A 16,891-nucleotide genomic window follows, 5' to 3' on the forward strand; every position below is an offset into this window, starting at 1 on the left:
TTCAGGGCTGGCGTTCCATTAGTCAGGCTCTCGGACAGCCCATATTGATTATACTAAGCATAACCTTGAAAAGACTGTCCTAGGTATACTTAGGTTTTATAGGAAGAGAGGAGGTTGCCTGGTTTCTCCAACTTTGGAAATTTCTAAACTGAAATCACTGCCCTAGTTTCTATATGGAGCAGCAATTTGGGGCTCTGGAAATCTCCAGTCCTTAGAAGGTGCTCAAAACAAATTTGCCTGCTTTCTGTTTGCTGATTCCTTCCTCAACAACTTCAGCTGCAGTCAAATTAGAATAATCTCTGCCTTCGATAACAGCCTTTGTTTATAAAGCACCCATTAGCTGTTGGCTGAAAATTGTCTTTTCTATTTCTCCAGGCCTTCTAACCTTGGCATATTGGGAGATGAAGGCTAAATCATGGCGTGGATTTGTACTGGGATTAGTGGCTAGCCTTGGATTCTCCGAAGAATACCTGAGGAGCCTTGGCTTCCACGCAGCCAAACCTTGAATAAAACAAAGATTGTTAGACCAAAGTACCCAAACCAACGTTGGATTAGTAGGAATTTTGAGAACAACCCTCCTTTAAAGACAGTTACTTCCTTCTCCCCCCAACTCTTCCAGCATACTTTACTGATATAGTGAATTATGACTATAGAAAGGTTTTCACTGAGGCACGACCAGATATTCTACCTAAACTCCCTGTGTAACTATGACATCTTATTTTTACAGGAAACCTGGATCCAGGAGCCATCTTCTCTACCTCTTTAGGGCTACACAGCATTTGCTACCCCAGCGTTAAAGATCCACTCAAAAGGGCATGGCGGTGGTAGCCCTGCAATGCTCATAAGGGTTGGCTTAAAGGCAGATGTACAAGTCCTAGAAAGTTTTTGTCCTAACTATATTCAGGCACTATTAGTTAAGGGACAACACATAGGCTCCCTGCTTTGTATTAATGTTTACCTACCTCCAAAACTGTCAGGACAAAGGGAATCTATGGGACAAATTATCTGCAATCCCTGAGAACTTAATGTCCCAATTCCCTAGCTCTAAAACGATTTTATGCAGAGATATTGTACCGCTCACAGTTTTAGAAGGCTGCTTCAATGGGATTCCATACAGTGAAAGATTTTGCCCCTGTGACTGCAGGTCCATTGAGGATTTGTCATGTCACATTCCATGCCAGGGATTTGAGGCTGAGCGTAAAAGATTTTTGAGGACTATTATATCTTGTTTCCCAGGAAGGTCAGGTCAGGTCAGTTTAGATTAGCATTATTACTTGCAGATAAGGATAGGGTTATTACTTTCCAAATGGCAAGGTTTGCTGCCTCCATCATAAAGATAAAGATGATGATGAGGCATGCTGAAGTTAAGTACAGTTGACCTGCACACCAATTGCTCTACTCTGCGTCTTTAGCCATGTGGATGGCCAGGTGGTTTTATTCTGAGATATTTTAAATGATCATTATGTATTTTAATTTTTCCTATCAGAACGTCTGGAAATTTCTTGTTTTTATTTAGATGGAATCATTGTTGCTGTGGCTTATTTGCTGATGAAATAGACGGACCGACCAAGCCTGAAGCGAGATTAATTTCACATTCAGTTCCTAAAGAAGATTCAGCATGCTTTGAATTGTCTGATTTAAAACAGTATTTATGTATTTGAAAAATTTCTGTGTTGCCTCTCCAGTGAACCTACCCAAGGCAGCTTACAAAATATAATAAAAACATAAATAATCACAAAAATTATGAAAACCAACTATTTAAAACAAAGCAGAGCACAAACTAGTGTAAAACATGAAGCAACTTAATAAACTTAAAACATTTATTAAGCTAAAAACAGTCTATCAATTTATGTTAAAAAGATCAGTCCATTAGTTAAAAGCCAGATTAAACAGAAATGTTTTGTCCTGGCAACTAAAAGAAAGAAGTGTTTGTACCAAGTGGGCCTCAAGGGGAGAGGCATTCCCTAGGCAAGGTGGCACATATCTATGCCCCAGGAATCACCCCTCATTTCAGAAAGCTGGGAGTCCAAACGATGAACACACTGGTACATCATTCCAGCACCAGCCACCAACACAAGAAAACTGCTTTAAAGCTTATCCAGAGCACCAGACATTATTTCATAACTGCAGAACGAAAAACGAATGAGCAAATGAGAAAATATCATGTTCCTGACTAAATCTCAGACACTTCCCACAGAATGTGGGAATACTATACAGGCTCACCTTTGTATACTGGTGGGCCCATCTTCCCGCACCAGATCCGTCTGTACCATTTCTTGTTTCAGTTCTCCGATTTCCGATGCGATTGTGTCAATCAGCTAGAAGAAGAGCAAAAACAGTGTGATGTCAAAAGAAGTAGAAGGGGCGTGGAAAGGGAAGCTCAGGCTGGATGAATCACTCAAGATTACAATGCTTTTGACGCTGTCAGATTTGGGCTTCCCTTTCCTGGGGGGAGGACAGGGAGGAAGGATGAAAGGCAAGTCAGTCTTCTGCCTCAAGGAATTATTTATGCTGAGTACAGTTGAGAAGTTGTTGGGAAATGCCACTGTATTAATCATGTAACTAGATAAAGAAGTGTTGATCGTATTTCCTTTGTTATCTAAAAAACAATTTACATGCCCCCTTTCTATAAAAAAAAGTGATCCACAAAACAGCCAGAAGAAATAAAAAGTCCGCTCCAGTCACTAGGAAATAAATAAGGCCAAGGCCAATGGTGCAAAATAAAGTAAAAATTATATTTTATTACTCAGTTAAATTTCCCAAAAATTCCCTATGTTTCTCCAAGAGACTTGTACTCTTTTTGGAAAATCACTGCAAGACTGAATAAGCCTCTTGGCAAAACACACAGGGAATTTTAACTGAGCAATAAAATATATATTTACTTTATTATGCACCATCAAACCTGGCCTTATTTTATATCTACACAAAATAGCTTATACACACAAAACCTTTAATAAAAGCAACAAGAGAGAGGAGCAAAGTTAAATGAGCAAAAAACTGCAGATTTATAGGTTAAAAGGCATGATTCAGCATTCAAAGGGTTCCTATTGCAAGAGTCTCTTGCAACATGGGCATTCCTGGGGAAAGCACCACTGTTAGCAGAATAGATCCACAGGATCCAACCAAATTGGAGAAACGGTAGCAGTTGCTTAAAACTTTCACTTAGATCAATGGGACTTCAACACGGTCCGTTTTGGCTGGATTGTGCCTTTAACATTTATCGAGCACATCTCAAGTGTTCAAAGCACTACATGGATTATTTCAACAATCCTCATAACAGCCCCGTAAGGCAGGCTAGCGTTGTTACAGTTTTGCTGTGGAAAGGGGCCACATATCTGGGGTGAGGCAAAACAAGGGCTTGCTCAGACCAAGTGACGCTGCCGCACTGATCTCAGACAGCTTTAATACAAGCAAAAGAGGAAACAATGTATCACCAAATCAAGAAAGGACTATATGGGATGCTGTGCTGGCTGCAGTGACCTCTGGGGCACTCTTCCCCGGTGGAACTCGGGCCAGTGGGGTCTCCTCACCCTCAGACCACTCGGTGGGGGAGTCTGAGCTCTGCTCTCCCTCCGAGTCTGACAAAGTTTCGGGCTTACATGGAGCTAGCCCTACCCGTGGCACTCCTCCCTGGCCTCTATCCTTACTGGCCTTTTATAGGGCCCGGCCCCTGTAGTCCTGCCCCCCCCGACCCGCAATCCATAAAGGCAAAGTCTGGGCTTCCATCAGCTCCAGCCTGCCTACTCCTGTGGGGCCTTGTTAAGCCTTGGCCCTGCTTGTTAACCAGCTGGCCGGCAGGCCACTTGGGAAGCAGCAGCGGCTGTGCAGGCTCTACGCCAGCATCTCTCCAGGGCGCAGCGGGTCCGTCCGGCATCCACCAGGTGGTCCCAGGGCTGGACCCTGCGTCCTCCTCTCCCAACTGGTCTCCTGCAGGGGAGAGAGAACACATGGGCGAGGGCCATGCGAACCGGGTGCCTGCAATGGCGGCGGCGGCAACGGGCCTCCCCAGCCGAGGTGAGTGGAGGGGGAAGTGTCCAAGACGCCCGACTCGGGGCCGTCACAGGACACAACTCCCCCTTTTGGCATTATGTTGCCGGGTTCCCCTGGTGGCTGAAACACGCTGGATTGGTAATCTTGCTAAGAGATGCTGGGTCCCCGGCTGATTCTGAACGGTAAACCAGAAGGGCAGGAAGGACGCATACCACAAGAGTACCCTCGCATGGTGGTCCTTCATCCGACCCATCCACTGGAGGGGAGCGTGGTCCGTGATCAGCACAAAGGGATTGTCCGTCAAATAATACTGCAGTGCCCCTACAGCCCATCGGATGGCTAAGGCTTAAGTACAAGACGGGATGTTCCTGCCCATCATGCTCCTGCATCAGGACGGCTCCTAGGCCGGTTGTGGAGGCATCTGTGTGGACCATAAAGGGCTAGCCGAAGTCAGGATTCCAGAGGACGGAGTCTCGGGAGATAGCCGCACAGAAGTCCTGGAAGGCCTGAGCCTGCTGAGGGGTCCACTAGAGGCGCTAGGGTTGGGTTTTGCGGAGGCTGTCAGTGTTGGGACTGCGCAACTGGCATAATGGGGTATGAACTGGTTGTAATAGCCCACGATGCCAAGGAACTGCCAGAGTTGCCGCTTAGTACAAGGCAGGGGAATCACCTCCAGGGAGGTGACCTTATCTGGTAGGGGTCTCAGTTGTCCCCTTCCCACCACGTAGCCGAGATAACGGAGTTCCCTAAATCCCAGGTGGCTCTTGGATGGGCTGACTTTCAGGCCGACGGCCACTAGGGCATGGAGGACCATTTCCAAGTGCCATAGGTGCCGCTCCCAGGTGGGGCTGAAGATCTACCAGTCGTTGGAATGTGGTAGTGCTCCTGTGCAAGCTGAACAGCATTGAGTCGAAACTGATAGAGCCCAGAGGGAGTGGCGAATGCTGTTTTCTCCCTGTCTGCAGCCCGCATTGGGACTTGCCAGTACCCTTTTGTTAGGTCAAGAGCCGACAGGTACTGGGCAGTGCCCAGCTGATCAATAAGTAGGTTGGCTCAGGGTAAGCATTGAACTGGGACAGTTTATTAATCTCTTGATAATTGATAATGGACACTCCCATAGGGTTTTCAGGACCAGTACTACAGATCTGCACCACGCACTCCAACAGGGTTCGATGACTCCCATATCCACCATCTTGGTGACCTCCCCCTCTACCCCCTCCTACTGCCTCCGGGGGATAGGTCTCCGAGGAACCCTCGCCACCTTCCCCTCAGGGGTCCAGATCTCGTGTTCGACCTCCTGGGTGTGCCCTGGCGTGAGGGCAAACACCCTCTGAACTCCGCCACTTGCAGCTTTTGGTCCCCCGTCAGGTCCTTGTCTACCTGGGGTGTCAAGCTGCCGCCTTTGTCGGGTCCCCAAGGCACCTCCCCTTCCAGTAGAACTAGGGGTTCCTCCCCCAGGTTGCAGCCTACGTTGACCTCCTCCCAACCTACCAACTCCTTTAGATCGTTAAGGTGCACCTGCTTCTGGTGCCATCTCTGGGGCCCACACTGCACTTCGTATCACCAAATCCCTGCCAGGACCACTGCTGAGTTGCCAGCTCTGGGTTGGGAAATTCCTGGAGATTTGAGGATGGAGCCTGGGGAGGGCAGGGTTTGTGTAGGTAGGGACTTCAGCGGGGTATAATGCCACAGAGTTCCCCAAAGCAGTTGTTTTCTTCGGCAGAACTGATCTCTGAAGTTTGGAGATCAGTTGTAATTCCAGGAGATCTCTAGGCCTCACCTGGAGTTGGCAACCCTAGAAGGCCCCTTCAGAGACTCAGCCCACCAGCATTTGAAGCCCTTTGCCATGATGGGGGGGGGGGAAACACGCTTGAAAACAGGCATCAAAATGTGCACACAAACCCGTGAAACTCACCAAATGCCAAAACATTAACAAGTGTTTCAACCTGAGGCTTTGAGCCGGTAGACCATGCCAAATGGCCCTCCTGCCTGCCCCCCAATCTGGACCCTCGAAAGTACATAAGAACGTAAGAAAGGCCCTGCTGGATCAGACCAAGGCCCATCAAGTCCAGCAGTCTGTTCACACAGTGGCCAACCAGGGGCCTCTAGGAAGCCCCCAAACAAGACGACTGCAGCAGCATTCTCCTGCCTGTGTTCCACAGCACCCAATATAACAGGCATGCTCCTCCGATACTAGAGAGAATAGATATGAAGCATGACTAATATCCATTCTAACTAACAGCCATGAATACCCCTCTCCTCCATGAATATGTCCACTCCCCTCTTAAAGCCCTCCAAGCTGGAAGCCATCACCACATCCTGGGGCAGGGAGTTCCACAATTTAACTATGCGTTGTGTGAAACAAGTAGGCCATTGTTTGCTAAGAGTCTTCAAAAAAAATTGCTGGGCTACTTGGACCTTGCTCTGAACCAGCCAGATCTTATAGTCTCAATCTGTGCTTCATTTGCACAGATTAATTATGCCTCGTCTATCAAGGGATCCTGAGAATTCACCCTCACGTGGCACATTTAACGTCACAGGGATTTGGTGGGTGGGCAGGAGACCACTTGAAACTGAAGTCAGCCCCACTCTGTGTCATCGCATGGAGCGACCATTACACAAACTTAGGAGATCTCATATGTCAGCCAACATTACATATATAAAACCAGCCACGTGCATTATCATTTGATAGCAATACATCAAAAGCCTAGGAGCCTAGAAGAGTAAAAGGAATCCTTTCACACAAGTGTTTTATTTACTTCATTTATACCCCAGTATTCTCTCTAGTGGAGACCCAAAGTGGCTTATAAACATTCTTCCCTTGTTCATTTTATCTTCACAACAACCCTGTAAGGTAGCTTGGGCTGACTGCGTGTGACTATACTACAGGAAGAAGGCAGTCGCTTTCTCTATGGTGCACCATAGTGTCCTTTTGGATGAGAAGGCCGGGGAGTCAGAATGCAACCGTCTCTACCGCTGGTCCCCCGGCCTCAAATTCCAGGTCGATGTTTTACTTGTTTGTTCAAATGGGCCTTCCAGTGCCTATCTGCACCCTGCTGGACACAAAGACACATTGAGCTGCAAATTTACAACCATGAAGTGATTAGCTGGCGATATGTTTTTGTGTGTGTATGCCGTCACATCACAGCTGACTTATGGTAGGGTTTTCAAGGCAAGAGATGTCCGGAGGTGGTTTGCCATTGCCTGGCTCCACGTCACGGCCCTGGCATTCCTTGGAGGTTGCCCATCCAAATTCTAACCAGGGCTGACCCCACTTGGCCTCTGAGATCCGATGAGATCAGGCTAGCTGGGGGCTATCCAGGTCAACTGGCTATATAAGCAAGCCAGTCGTTATGCAGGTAAGTGGTCATGAAATCCCCTAAGATGCAGATTGGGGGGGGGGGTCCCTGTCTGTGTGGGGCCATACCACCCTACAGTGCAGATGAACCGCAAACTTTGGCTCCAAGTATAAAGTTGCCCCCAAACGCTGTAGTTTCTTTTCTCTTTTCTAGAATTGCATGACAAATTCATAAGGGACGGTGGGTGTCTAGAGTCTGCCCTCGGCTCTCCCAGATTAACCCAAGAAGTGCTGGGGTGCACCCTCACCCTAAGCAGTGCAGCAGTGAGAACCCACTCCATATTAGGGGCTCCCTCAAGGGACTTGGGGACTTATGAGAGGAGCACAGAGCCACCAGAAACGCATGGCCCTGCCTTCATCCTAAAGAATCTGCTCTCACCCAGCCGGCGAGAGGAGGCAAATGGAAGGCAGGATCACCTCTGATGAGGCCCGCTGGGTCTCCATGTCCTGGGAAATGGGTGGGAATTTCCCCATTAGCAAGGGCAGGGCTCTCCTTCCCAGGGCATTTCCCAGGTGATGCCGCCTGTTGCAATGAGGAGGCTCGGGGGCCTACGCCATCCCAGGGTGGGGCTCTGTAAAGGGAGCTCAGATGGCCAGGACGACGTGGGTGACCTAGATGGTCTCTGGCAGCCAAGAGACGCCTGCCAGAAGGAGAGCCAAAAAGGAAAATAGGAGTGACTGAAGCTCTTCCCTCAAGATAGTTTCAGAGGGTAGCCATGTTGGTCTGCAGCAAAACAGTTAAGATTCGAGTCCAGTAGCACCTTGGGAGACCAACAAGAGTTTCGTGGACCCTCAGAAGCTTGTCCCCTGGAACTCATGTTGGTCTCCAAGGCGCTACTGGACTCGAATCTCACTGTCTTCCCTCGAGCTAGCCCTGTCTGCACTGAGGCTGCCCCTTCCAAAGGAGGTTGGCTGCAGCATCAGAGGGGAGCCCGGCTCATCAGCTCCTCACAGTGGGACTGCTAGGAATGAGAGCCCAAACCTCCCAACTTCCCGGCCACGAGTTTATCTAAAGTAGGTCACAGCAGAAGCACCATAACTGTCTCTCCGGGAGGCCCATTTTGACCTTCCTGATACTCCCAACCCCTTTTTCTGATTCTTCAGCTTTTTGTTTTTTTTTTATCGACCCCCTAATTCTTTTAGCTGTATAGCTTGGAGGCAGCGACCTGAGCCAACCACACAGCTCCAAAGGAATTAAAAGCATTTTCTTAAGAGAGGTGATGTCTTTCAGGTTTCCCTGTTTCCGCTGCGGTCTACTGAGCCTTCTGAAATTATGTTCCTGGGCGTGGGGTATCAGTGGACCATGAAGAACGCCACAGAGGGCAAAGTACAGAAATCGCCACCCCCTCTCACGTGTCTTTCAGTCTTCAGAATGTGTGGCTGGATATCAGCCGCTGGCCTGCCCAGTTGTTCAGTGAGAAATGAAGCAAACCTGCAGACACCTTCCCCTGAGATGGACAACAAAGACCGGCACTTCTTTTTACATGTCAGTGTGCTGTGTTTTATTTTATTAATGTTTAATACAGTCAATGAATATTTTAGGCTATCTGCATTTTGGTCTGTTTTTCCTGCATTTATTTCCCCTTTCCCTGCATACCTTGAGGCTGCCCTCAACACAAGATTTCTGGCTACAGTCCCTGAGAAAAAGGAAAGCGAGTAAAAACAGATCTACATATAAAAAGGGTCCCATATTGCATGTTGAGGTTGAAAGGGAGACCCTACGGCCTTCAGTTTTCCCAGACACCAGCTCTGAGCAGACTGCTTCGTGAGAAGAGAGATACGAAGTTCACCAGAAGTCTCACTTGAAACTCAAACACGTTACATTTCTCTCTCGTCTCACCTTCCATCCTGAAATTCAAGGGACAACACGCCTCCAGGCACTGCTCAGATCCAGACCTGCAAGACGGCAGGTGGCATCACGTACCTGCCACCCATATCATGGGACATGTACCCTGCAAGAAAGCCTTGTAAAGAACAGCTGCTTTGGTATTCTTAGATGTCGCAAGACATCTCTAATGCAGGACCACATTATGCCTGTCTTTGCTTGTCTGTATTAGTTGTTCCCTGCCAAGATCAGATCCTCTTCACTGAAACTGCAGTGCAGCTTAGAACCATAGAAACATAGTTGAAGGTACCTCCAGGGTTATCTAGTCCAACCCCCCGCACAATGCAGGAAATTCACAACTGCCTCCCCCCTCACATCCTCAGTGACCTTGACTCCATGCCCAGAAGATGGCCAACTCCCCCCTCCAGCTTGCTACAACTACCTAGAAGGGTTTTGCTGACCAGATCCAAGCCAGCCTTCTTGAGGTACTACTCTGGAGAAACAGCAACCATTAAAATGATGTCCAGCATTTCTGGTAAATGATGCCCTTTTTCTCTCAGAGTTGCGAGATTTTGCTTTCTTCTTAGAACTTCACATCCTCTCTGGCATCTTGACTGTTTCCTTCCTATTTCAACAATTGCTGCACACGGAGCTACAAAGGCAAACTTGTTCCAGGGCTTGGCAGAGAGCCAATAATGGAAGCACATCTCTCATAACTAGGAGTTTCTATTTGTGGAGTTTCCTCAAACCTTTATCAGCAGCAAAGTATTTTTTTTTTAATATCGCAGCATCCTACTGTCACTTCAGTGTTGCAAAGCAGAAATTTATTTCTAGCGTTCTATCTCCTGCAAACAACACAGGGTTAAAATCTTATCAGCGAACAAACAGAAAAGTAGAGGGCGAACAATTTGGAGAAACAGGAGTGGCCACATGCAGGGTTTTTTTTTTTTCAGAATCCAAGATCACTCAGCAGACATTAAACAAACAAAAAAGAACACCAAAACCCCTAAAAGAGCCAATAGACAAGCTTCCAGATCCATTTCAAGCATCGTGAAAGTGGGCAGAAAACATTTTGTTAGCATATGGACAAAGGCTGACATCACACAGTCAAAACTGTATCTCCATCCAACCCTTTCACACAAAAAATGCATTTGCTGCATAAACACCAGTATTTCATGCATCAACATGCACACCTGGGAATCCCAGCCCAATCTGGTTATGTACATTTAAAAACATATGCATCTATTCTACATTTTCGGTATGCCGCAGGAAACATTTGTGTATATGCAGAAAATACATTTGCTGAGTTAAGCTGCTTTTAAGATCTGAGCTATCTTCTTACAGGTTCTCAAGAACTGTCCTGTTATCTCAACTTTCATTTCAATCACTAAACAGTTTTAAAAAACTGTTTATTTCTCAGCAAGGTATCATGCACACTGACGGTGCTACACTGGTGAGAGCCAGCATGCTAGTGGATAAGAGCGCCGGTTTGGAGCCGTGGACTCTAATCTGGAGAACTGGGTTTGATTCCCCACTCCTCCAAATGAGTGGCAGACTCTAATCTGGATAACTGGATTTGTTTCTTCACTCCTCCACATGAAGCCAGCTGGGTGACCTTGGGCTAATCACAGCTCTCTTAGAGCTCTCTCAGCCTCACCTACCTCACAGGGTATCTGTTGTGGGGAGGGGAAGGGAAGGTGATTATAAGCCGGTTTGATTCTTCCTTAAGTGGTAGAGAAAATCGGCATATAAAAACCAACTCTTCTTCTTCTTCTATACACACAACAACAGAATGCTTGAATACAGCTGCAACTATAAACAAGCAATGCAAGAATCTTCCCACAGGAATTTTGCAGAGTATAACCCCATGCCACCTATTTCTTTAAGCATCTGATTCTCTGGTACATCACTGCACTACGGAGTGGCAGGACCCAGGCCTTGCGTATTTATTTGCTTCATTTAAACCCCACCATTCTCCCCTGTGCCAACCCAAAGCAGCTGACATCATTCTCCTCTATATCTTATCCTCACAATAACCCTCTGAGGAAGATTAGGCTGAGAGTATGTGATGGGCCAAAGGTCACTCAAGCAAGCTTCCATGGCATAATGGAGATTCGAACCTTGGTCTCTCGGATTCTAGTCCAACGCTCTAGCCACTGTACCACATTAGCTCTCTTAAGGGTCCTTATGATGGCAAAAGGACAGATCTCAGCACTAGCACCGATATGACAGATGGATTTAACGCTGGGGGCAAGGAAGAGCTGGGAAATGGGCACAGTGAATGACTCCACCATAGCATGGGAAGCCTGTAGCTTTTACAGTCTTTAGCCTATTTTTCCCCCATGAAAAGGTAAAGATTTAAATGCTCGGACTGCTCTGTCCCACTTGCCAAGCACAGAAGCCGGCTTCAGCTACCACAGCGAAAACTACTATTCCACAGCTGAAACTAATTTTAAGAACTCGACTGCAAGGAAAAGGGGAAAATCTCATATTTTGAATCTTCATACGTTTCCGAAGTCTTCTGACTCAGAGCAAAAACAGCAGCACGTCGCAGCTCATATGAGTATGTTCTCAAAGAAAGCCTATAAATTGTCCTAAGCCAGAAAAGGTTTGCAAATGGAAATGTTTACAGTCAGCTTGTTACTCATCTTCCAGCTTTACACTACCGCTGTTGTGCGTGGATGCAATTATTACAAAGGCATTCTGAACAAGAAGCAGAGAACGACATGAGAATTATCGGCCTGGGGGGGAGGGAAACGCAGATCCAAATACACACAACTGGAAATTCATACAATGAAAATCAGTAATATAGCAAGAGGCTTACAAAGGAACATGTTTAATATGCTCCTTACGCAAAACCATCGCTTTCTGCAGCATCAGGTTCAGATAAAACACACAGCTTTGTTTATACTGTTCTGTGAAACTACAAAGCCCTGAACCTGGACAGCCTGATTTCAGTAGTTCATAAGCCAAGTTTCCTTAGAGTAGCTCTGTCAAAACTTGGAAGTTCAAGCATAACTAGCAACAAATTGCCTTACGCACCAAAGCAACATATACCTCCCCATCACCAAAATAAGCAGCAATTTCCCCCACTTACCTTAAAAAAGCTCCCCCTTTCATCAAGACACTGGGCTTCCATGGTTAAAACTGACATTTTCTCCGGGAAAAATCCAGTGAGCTCCTCCTAGAAACAGAGACATTTTTAATGGTTAGTCCAGTCTGTAGGAAATTCCTTTCTAAGCCACAGAAACAGTCACAACAACAGTTTTGCCAAGACTTTCCTTCCCCCCCCCCCCCCACAACTCAGTGCCAGTTATTTCCTACCAGAGTCTTTAACATACTCTTTTGGTCTATTATTTCCCGAGAACTGCATTTAAAGACAGAGCCGCTGGTATTTCCCGCTCGTCCCAAACAATCCCACTAGTTGCTTCTGGTGGATTTTAACAGGCTCGTTTTAAAAAGAATGCAAAAAAAGACATAATACTTGCTTTGTTTGCTTGGCCTCCGCCCAAAGTTCACACAGAGAAAACATTAGAGGGTAACTACAAACCTCTATTGCAGATTACAGATTTAATGAGTTCTCAAGGAAGAAAATGCTCCAGGAAAGTAGCACAAAATAAGTCACTTGAGGTATATGGGAAAGGGAAGGGCTTCCCTAAGTATGGGGCAATTACAGAAAAGTACACTAAACCCAAAACTCAATTTCAGTGTCAAGACCAAGCTCATTAAAGGACAGAGCTTCTGGGGATGTACAAAGAGCCTTTCCTCTGCCCTTGTATCAGCCATGACCGGCATCCACAAGTGAAGTCTCACAGTAGTTTAGAGTGATCCATAAAGACCTCCTTTGTGCCTCTAAGCTGACAAAGCTGTGTTTAGGGAATGTGCCAGGTCCATCTATAAAATGCAAAATGCAGGTTTGCACTGGGGCCATGCAAAAAAAGGAGGGGGATTTAACCCTTCAACCTCCACTAGGTATCACTAACCAAAATTGCTCCCTGCTTTAACATTAGTATTTTAAAAGGGGGGAAAGTTTCAGTTTGTAGAAGGACACTTTTCTCCCTTTAAATGCTAATAGGGATACAGCTGAGTTGGAGGGGACCACCAGGGTCATCTAGTCCAACCCCCTGCACAATGCAGGAAATTCATAACTACCTCCACCCCCCAAACCCCAATGACCCCTACTCCATGCCCAGAAGATGGCCAAGATGTCCTCCCTCTCGTCATCTGCTTAAGGTCATAGAATCAGCATTGCTGACAGATGGCCATCTAACTTCTTCTTAAAAACCTCCAGGGAAGGAGAGTTTACCACCTCCCGAGGAAGCCTGTTCCACTGAGGAACTGCTCTAACTGTTAGAAAATTCTTCCTAATGTCTAGACAGAAACTTTTTTGATTTAATTTCAACACGTTGGTTCTGGTCCGACCTTCTGGGGCAACAGAAAACAACTCGGCACCCTCCTCTATATGACAGCCCTTCAAGTACTTGAAGATGGTTATCTTATCCCCTCTCCTCAAGTTTGAAGGGTTAAACCCCATCTCCCTTCCCTACTTGGCCCAGAGGCCAAGTGAGGCAGCATGAGCCTGCAATTTACATTTTATAGAAAAATAGAGATGCACAATCTTGTGTTTGCCTTTGGGCGCTCCTTTGGGCTGACAGAAGCAGAGTTGAGCATACTGTGCAGACCACATTCTACATCAAGGTCCAGATCCAGCCAGTTGTTCACAATCTCACCTAATTCCCCTCCCTTTTACAGACCCGTCCTACGTGTTTTTTGTTCATGCAGGTCCCATGATCCCCACCAAAGCTGTTTGAGAGGTCAAAGGGAACCCCTTGTTCCTTTTTTCACCTGATGAAAAATAGTTGGATCCAACCCAGATCTCCACACAGTCAATTCAGTTGGCTTGTAAACACTGAAATGTCCTCAGCTGCTAGTTACATGTGCCATGGAAAACAGTCCTCATTTTACTGCAGTTAAACAGGTCACTCAAAAAGGAAAAAACCCTTACAAGCCTTGTTTTACAAAAATGAAGCCTGGATCACTGACAGACCATCAGGACTTCACAGTATTCCAAATGAGGCCCCACCATAGATCTATATGGGGGCGTTATCATATTTTCAATCCATTTCCTAATACTCCAGAAGAAGGAGGAGGAGGAGAGTTGTTTTTTATAATCCAGAAGAAAAAGGAGGAGGAGGAGGAGGAGGAGGAGGAGAGTTGGTTTTTATATGCCGAGTTTCTGTACCTTCCCTTCCTCTCCCCACAACAGACACCTTGTGAGGTAGGTGGGGCTGAGAGAGTTCAGAGAGAACTGTGACTAGCCCAAGGTCACCCAGCAGGCTTCATGTGGAGGAGTGGGGAATCGAACCCGATTCTCCAGATTACAGTCCTCCACTCAAGTGGAGGAGTGGGGAATCAAACCCGGTTCTTCAGATTAGAGTCCACCACTCTTAACCACTATACCATGCTTGCATTTCCTTTGTCACTGCTGCAGTACACTGGGTTGACACTTTCATTAAGCTATCCACTGTGACCCCATGGCCCCTTTCCCTCTCAGTTTCTGCAAGTGACTCCGGCACACCCTGTCCACATCCAGCCACATAACTGTACAAGAAAAAGGCAACATAAGCACCATCAGCTGCAAGGGAACACGTGATTCACTAAATTCCTACGGGGTCTGCAAATGGGGGGGGGGGTGTCAAATCTTTTGACAACTGGACACACAGGAAAAGAAGTATGGCTACTCCAGCTATATCACCCAGACACTTCTTCCATTGCTCACTTGGCAGAGGAAGCCCTACCAAAAGACCACAGCCTTTCACACAGAAGGGTTCCGTTCTGGGGGAAATTATGCCCATGGCTAGATGGATACAGGCCCCAGGTCAGCAACAAGAGACCACACGCGCACAGACAACAGTCCTTTTGTCATCCCAACAACTCTCTGGGGAAAAAGGACTCATGGGAAACAGGAGTGAGGGGCTGGAATCTCATCCAGGGGAAAAACTGGGAATAGGGCAAAACCTACTTTTGGCTAGCAATAAGCTGATCAGCAGCCACAGAGAACTAGGCAAGACTAGAACTTGCACACTAAAGATAATTCCAAATAGGAATGCAGGAAAAGATATTCCCCATTGGCCCTGCTGTCAAAACCCAGAGCAGGAAAGTCTACTGAGAAAAGCACAGAGCAGGGGAACAGCACACTTTCCATATCCCTGGTTCAAACCCAAGATGGGGTAGCTACAAGACAGCCCTAAAAGAACTCCCAGGCACAACTGGGATTTTGCACTGCAAGGCCCATTCACACCGGATAGGCATGCTGATTGGCTGCCCCAGACTTTAATCATTTTGCTTAGTTCTTTTCTGCATAGCCATCCCTCTGCAGCATACATAACGTTCATTATCACGGCCTGCTGCTTTTCATCCCAGCAGTCCTTGCTCTCCATCTTCCCTCACTCCCGCCCCATCATGCAACCAACTTGCAGTGCAATCCTAATGAGAGTTACTCCAGTCTAAGCCCATTCATTTCAATGGGCCTAGACTGGAGTAACTCTCTTTAGGATTGTACTGTTGGTTTATCACTCACCAGCACAGATCAGGGGGTTGTTAAGTGGAAGGTACCCTGCCCCCTTCCATGCTAAAGAACAACCGTGCAGATAGTAGGGGGGCCCTCTCAGCCCCTCCCATCATGAATCCCATGCTGAAGACCTTAGTAATGAAAAGGGGACGGGCACAGATCTCTGTCTACCAAATCCTGCTCATGCCAAGAGACAGCCCAGAAGCAATCTGCACATTTATAGATCTGCACCGGGAACAGAGATCCAAAATCAAATCAGATGAATGGAATTGCCAATACTCTTGTTTCTAGCACGGCTCCTGTGCCTTTGAAAGCCGCATGGATGGACTGCAGAATCACAGGGTGAGCTGCATGCCCAAGATAATTTATTCCATCACAGATATAGGACCATAGTAGGTGTCGAGCAGTTCCAGGATGGATTTAAGATGCATTTCAGCTCTGAACTTACAGCTTTTCTATTTCCCTGTCAGAAAGGCATAAAAGCTAAGAGAACAAACTGACAAGTCTGGTTCAATCTCACCATCAGACCTGCCATCTGCAGGTAGTGATATTGGCCTATCTTGAAGGGCTTATGTGAGGATGTTTTTTTCTTTTGCCATCAACTCACAACTGACTTATGGAAACCCCGTAAGGTTTTCAAGGCAGGAGACATTCAGAGGTGGTTTCACATGTGCCTGCCTCTGCGAAGCAACCCTGGACTCGCTTGGTGGTCTCCCATCCAAATACTAACCTAGGTCCACCCTTCTGGGCTTCTGAGATCTGACCATAGGCTAGCCTGGGCTACCCAGGTCAGGGCATATGTGGGGATGACTAAGAAGATATATATGAGCTATACAAATATATTTATTATTGAACCTGCACACAAAGTAATCCCTAAAAGTAAGCTCTATCCCTAATTACTGTAATACCTTCCAGGTATAGTAAAAAACATTTATTTTGACAGAAAAGTGCATTCCCCTGTCAGAAAGGTTACGTTCTATATCTAGTCTGCAAATCTTCAGGCTGAATAAATAGCATTTTAAAAAATCTGGACCTTGGCAAACTGCACTTCTTTTGCAACTGTTTCCCTTTCAGTGGTCAGCTGAAAACCTCGCTCAAGCAGTCCACTGATATGGCTAAACACAGGATTACATTGAAATTTAAGGGT

At 46.6% G+C, this 16,891-nt stretch overlaps 1 protein-coding gene across 2 annotated transcripts in view; it reads right to left on the reverse strand.

Moving 5' to 3' along the window:
* Window positions 1–12,366, reverse strand: part of RIN2 (Ras and Rab interactor 2) — a 63,458-nt gene extending 51,092 nt beyond the window's left edge. For both annotated transcript variants that reach the window (XM_056862242.1, XM_056862241.1), the window contains exons 1-2: window positions 12,271–12,366; window positions 2,224–2,318 (exon numbers count right to left, since the gene is read on the reverse strand). In XM_056862242.1, the coding sequence (XP_056718220.1) occupies window positions 2,224–2,245 (22 nt within the window). In that variant the 5' untranslated portion in view covers window positions 2,246–2,318; window positions 12,271–12,366. The remainder of the gene's footprint in view (window positions 1–2,223; window positions 2,319–12,270) is intronic.
* Between the last annotated feature and the right edge of the window lie 4,525 nt (window positions 12,367–16,891).

The sequence above is a fragment of the Euleptes europaea genome, chromosome 17 (genome assembly GCF_029931775.1).
Source record: "Euleptes europaea isolate rEulEur1 chromosome 17, rEulEur1.hap1, whole genome shotgun sequence".
NCBI classification, from domain to species: Eukaryota; Metazoa; Chordata; class Lepidosauria; order Squamata; family Sphaerodactylidae; genus Euleptes; species Euleptes europaea.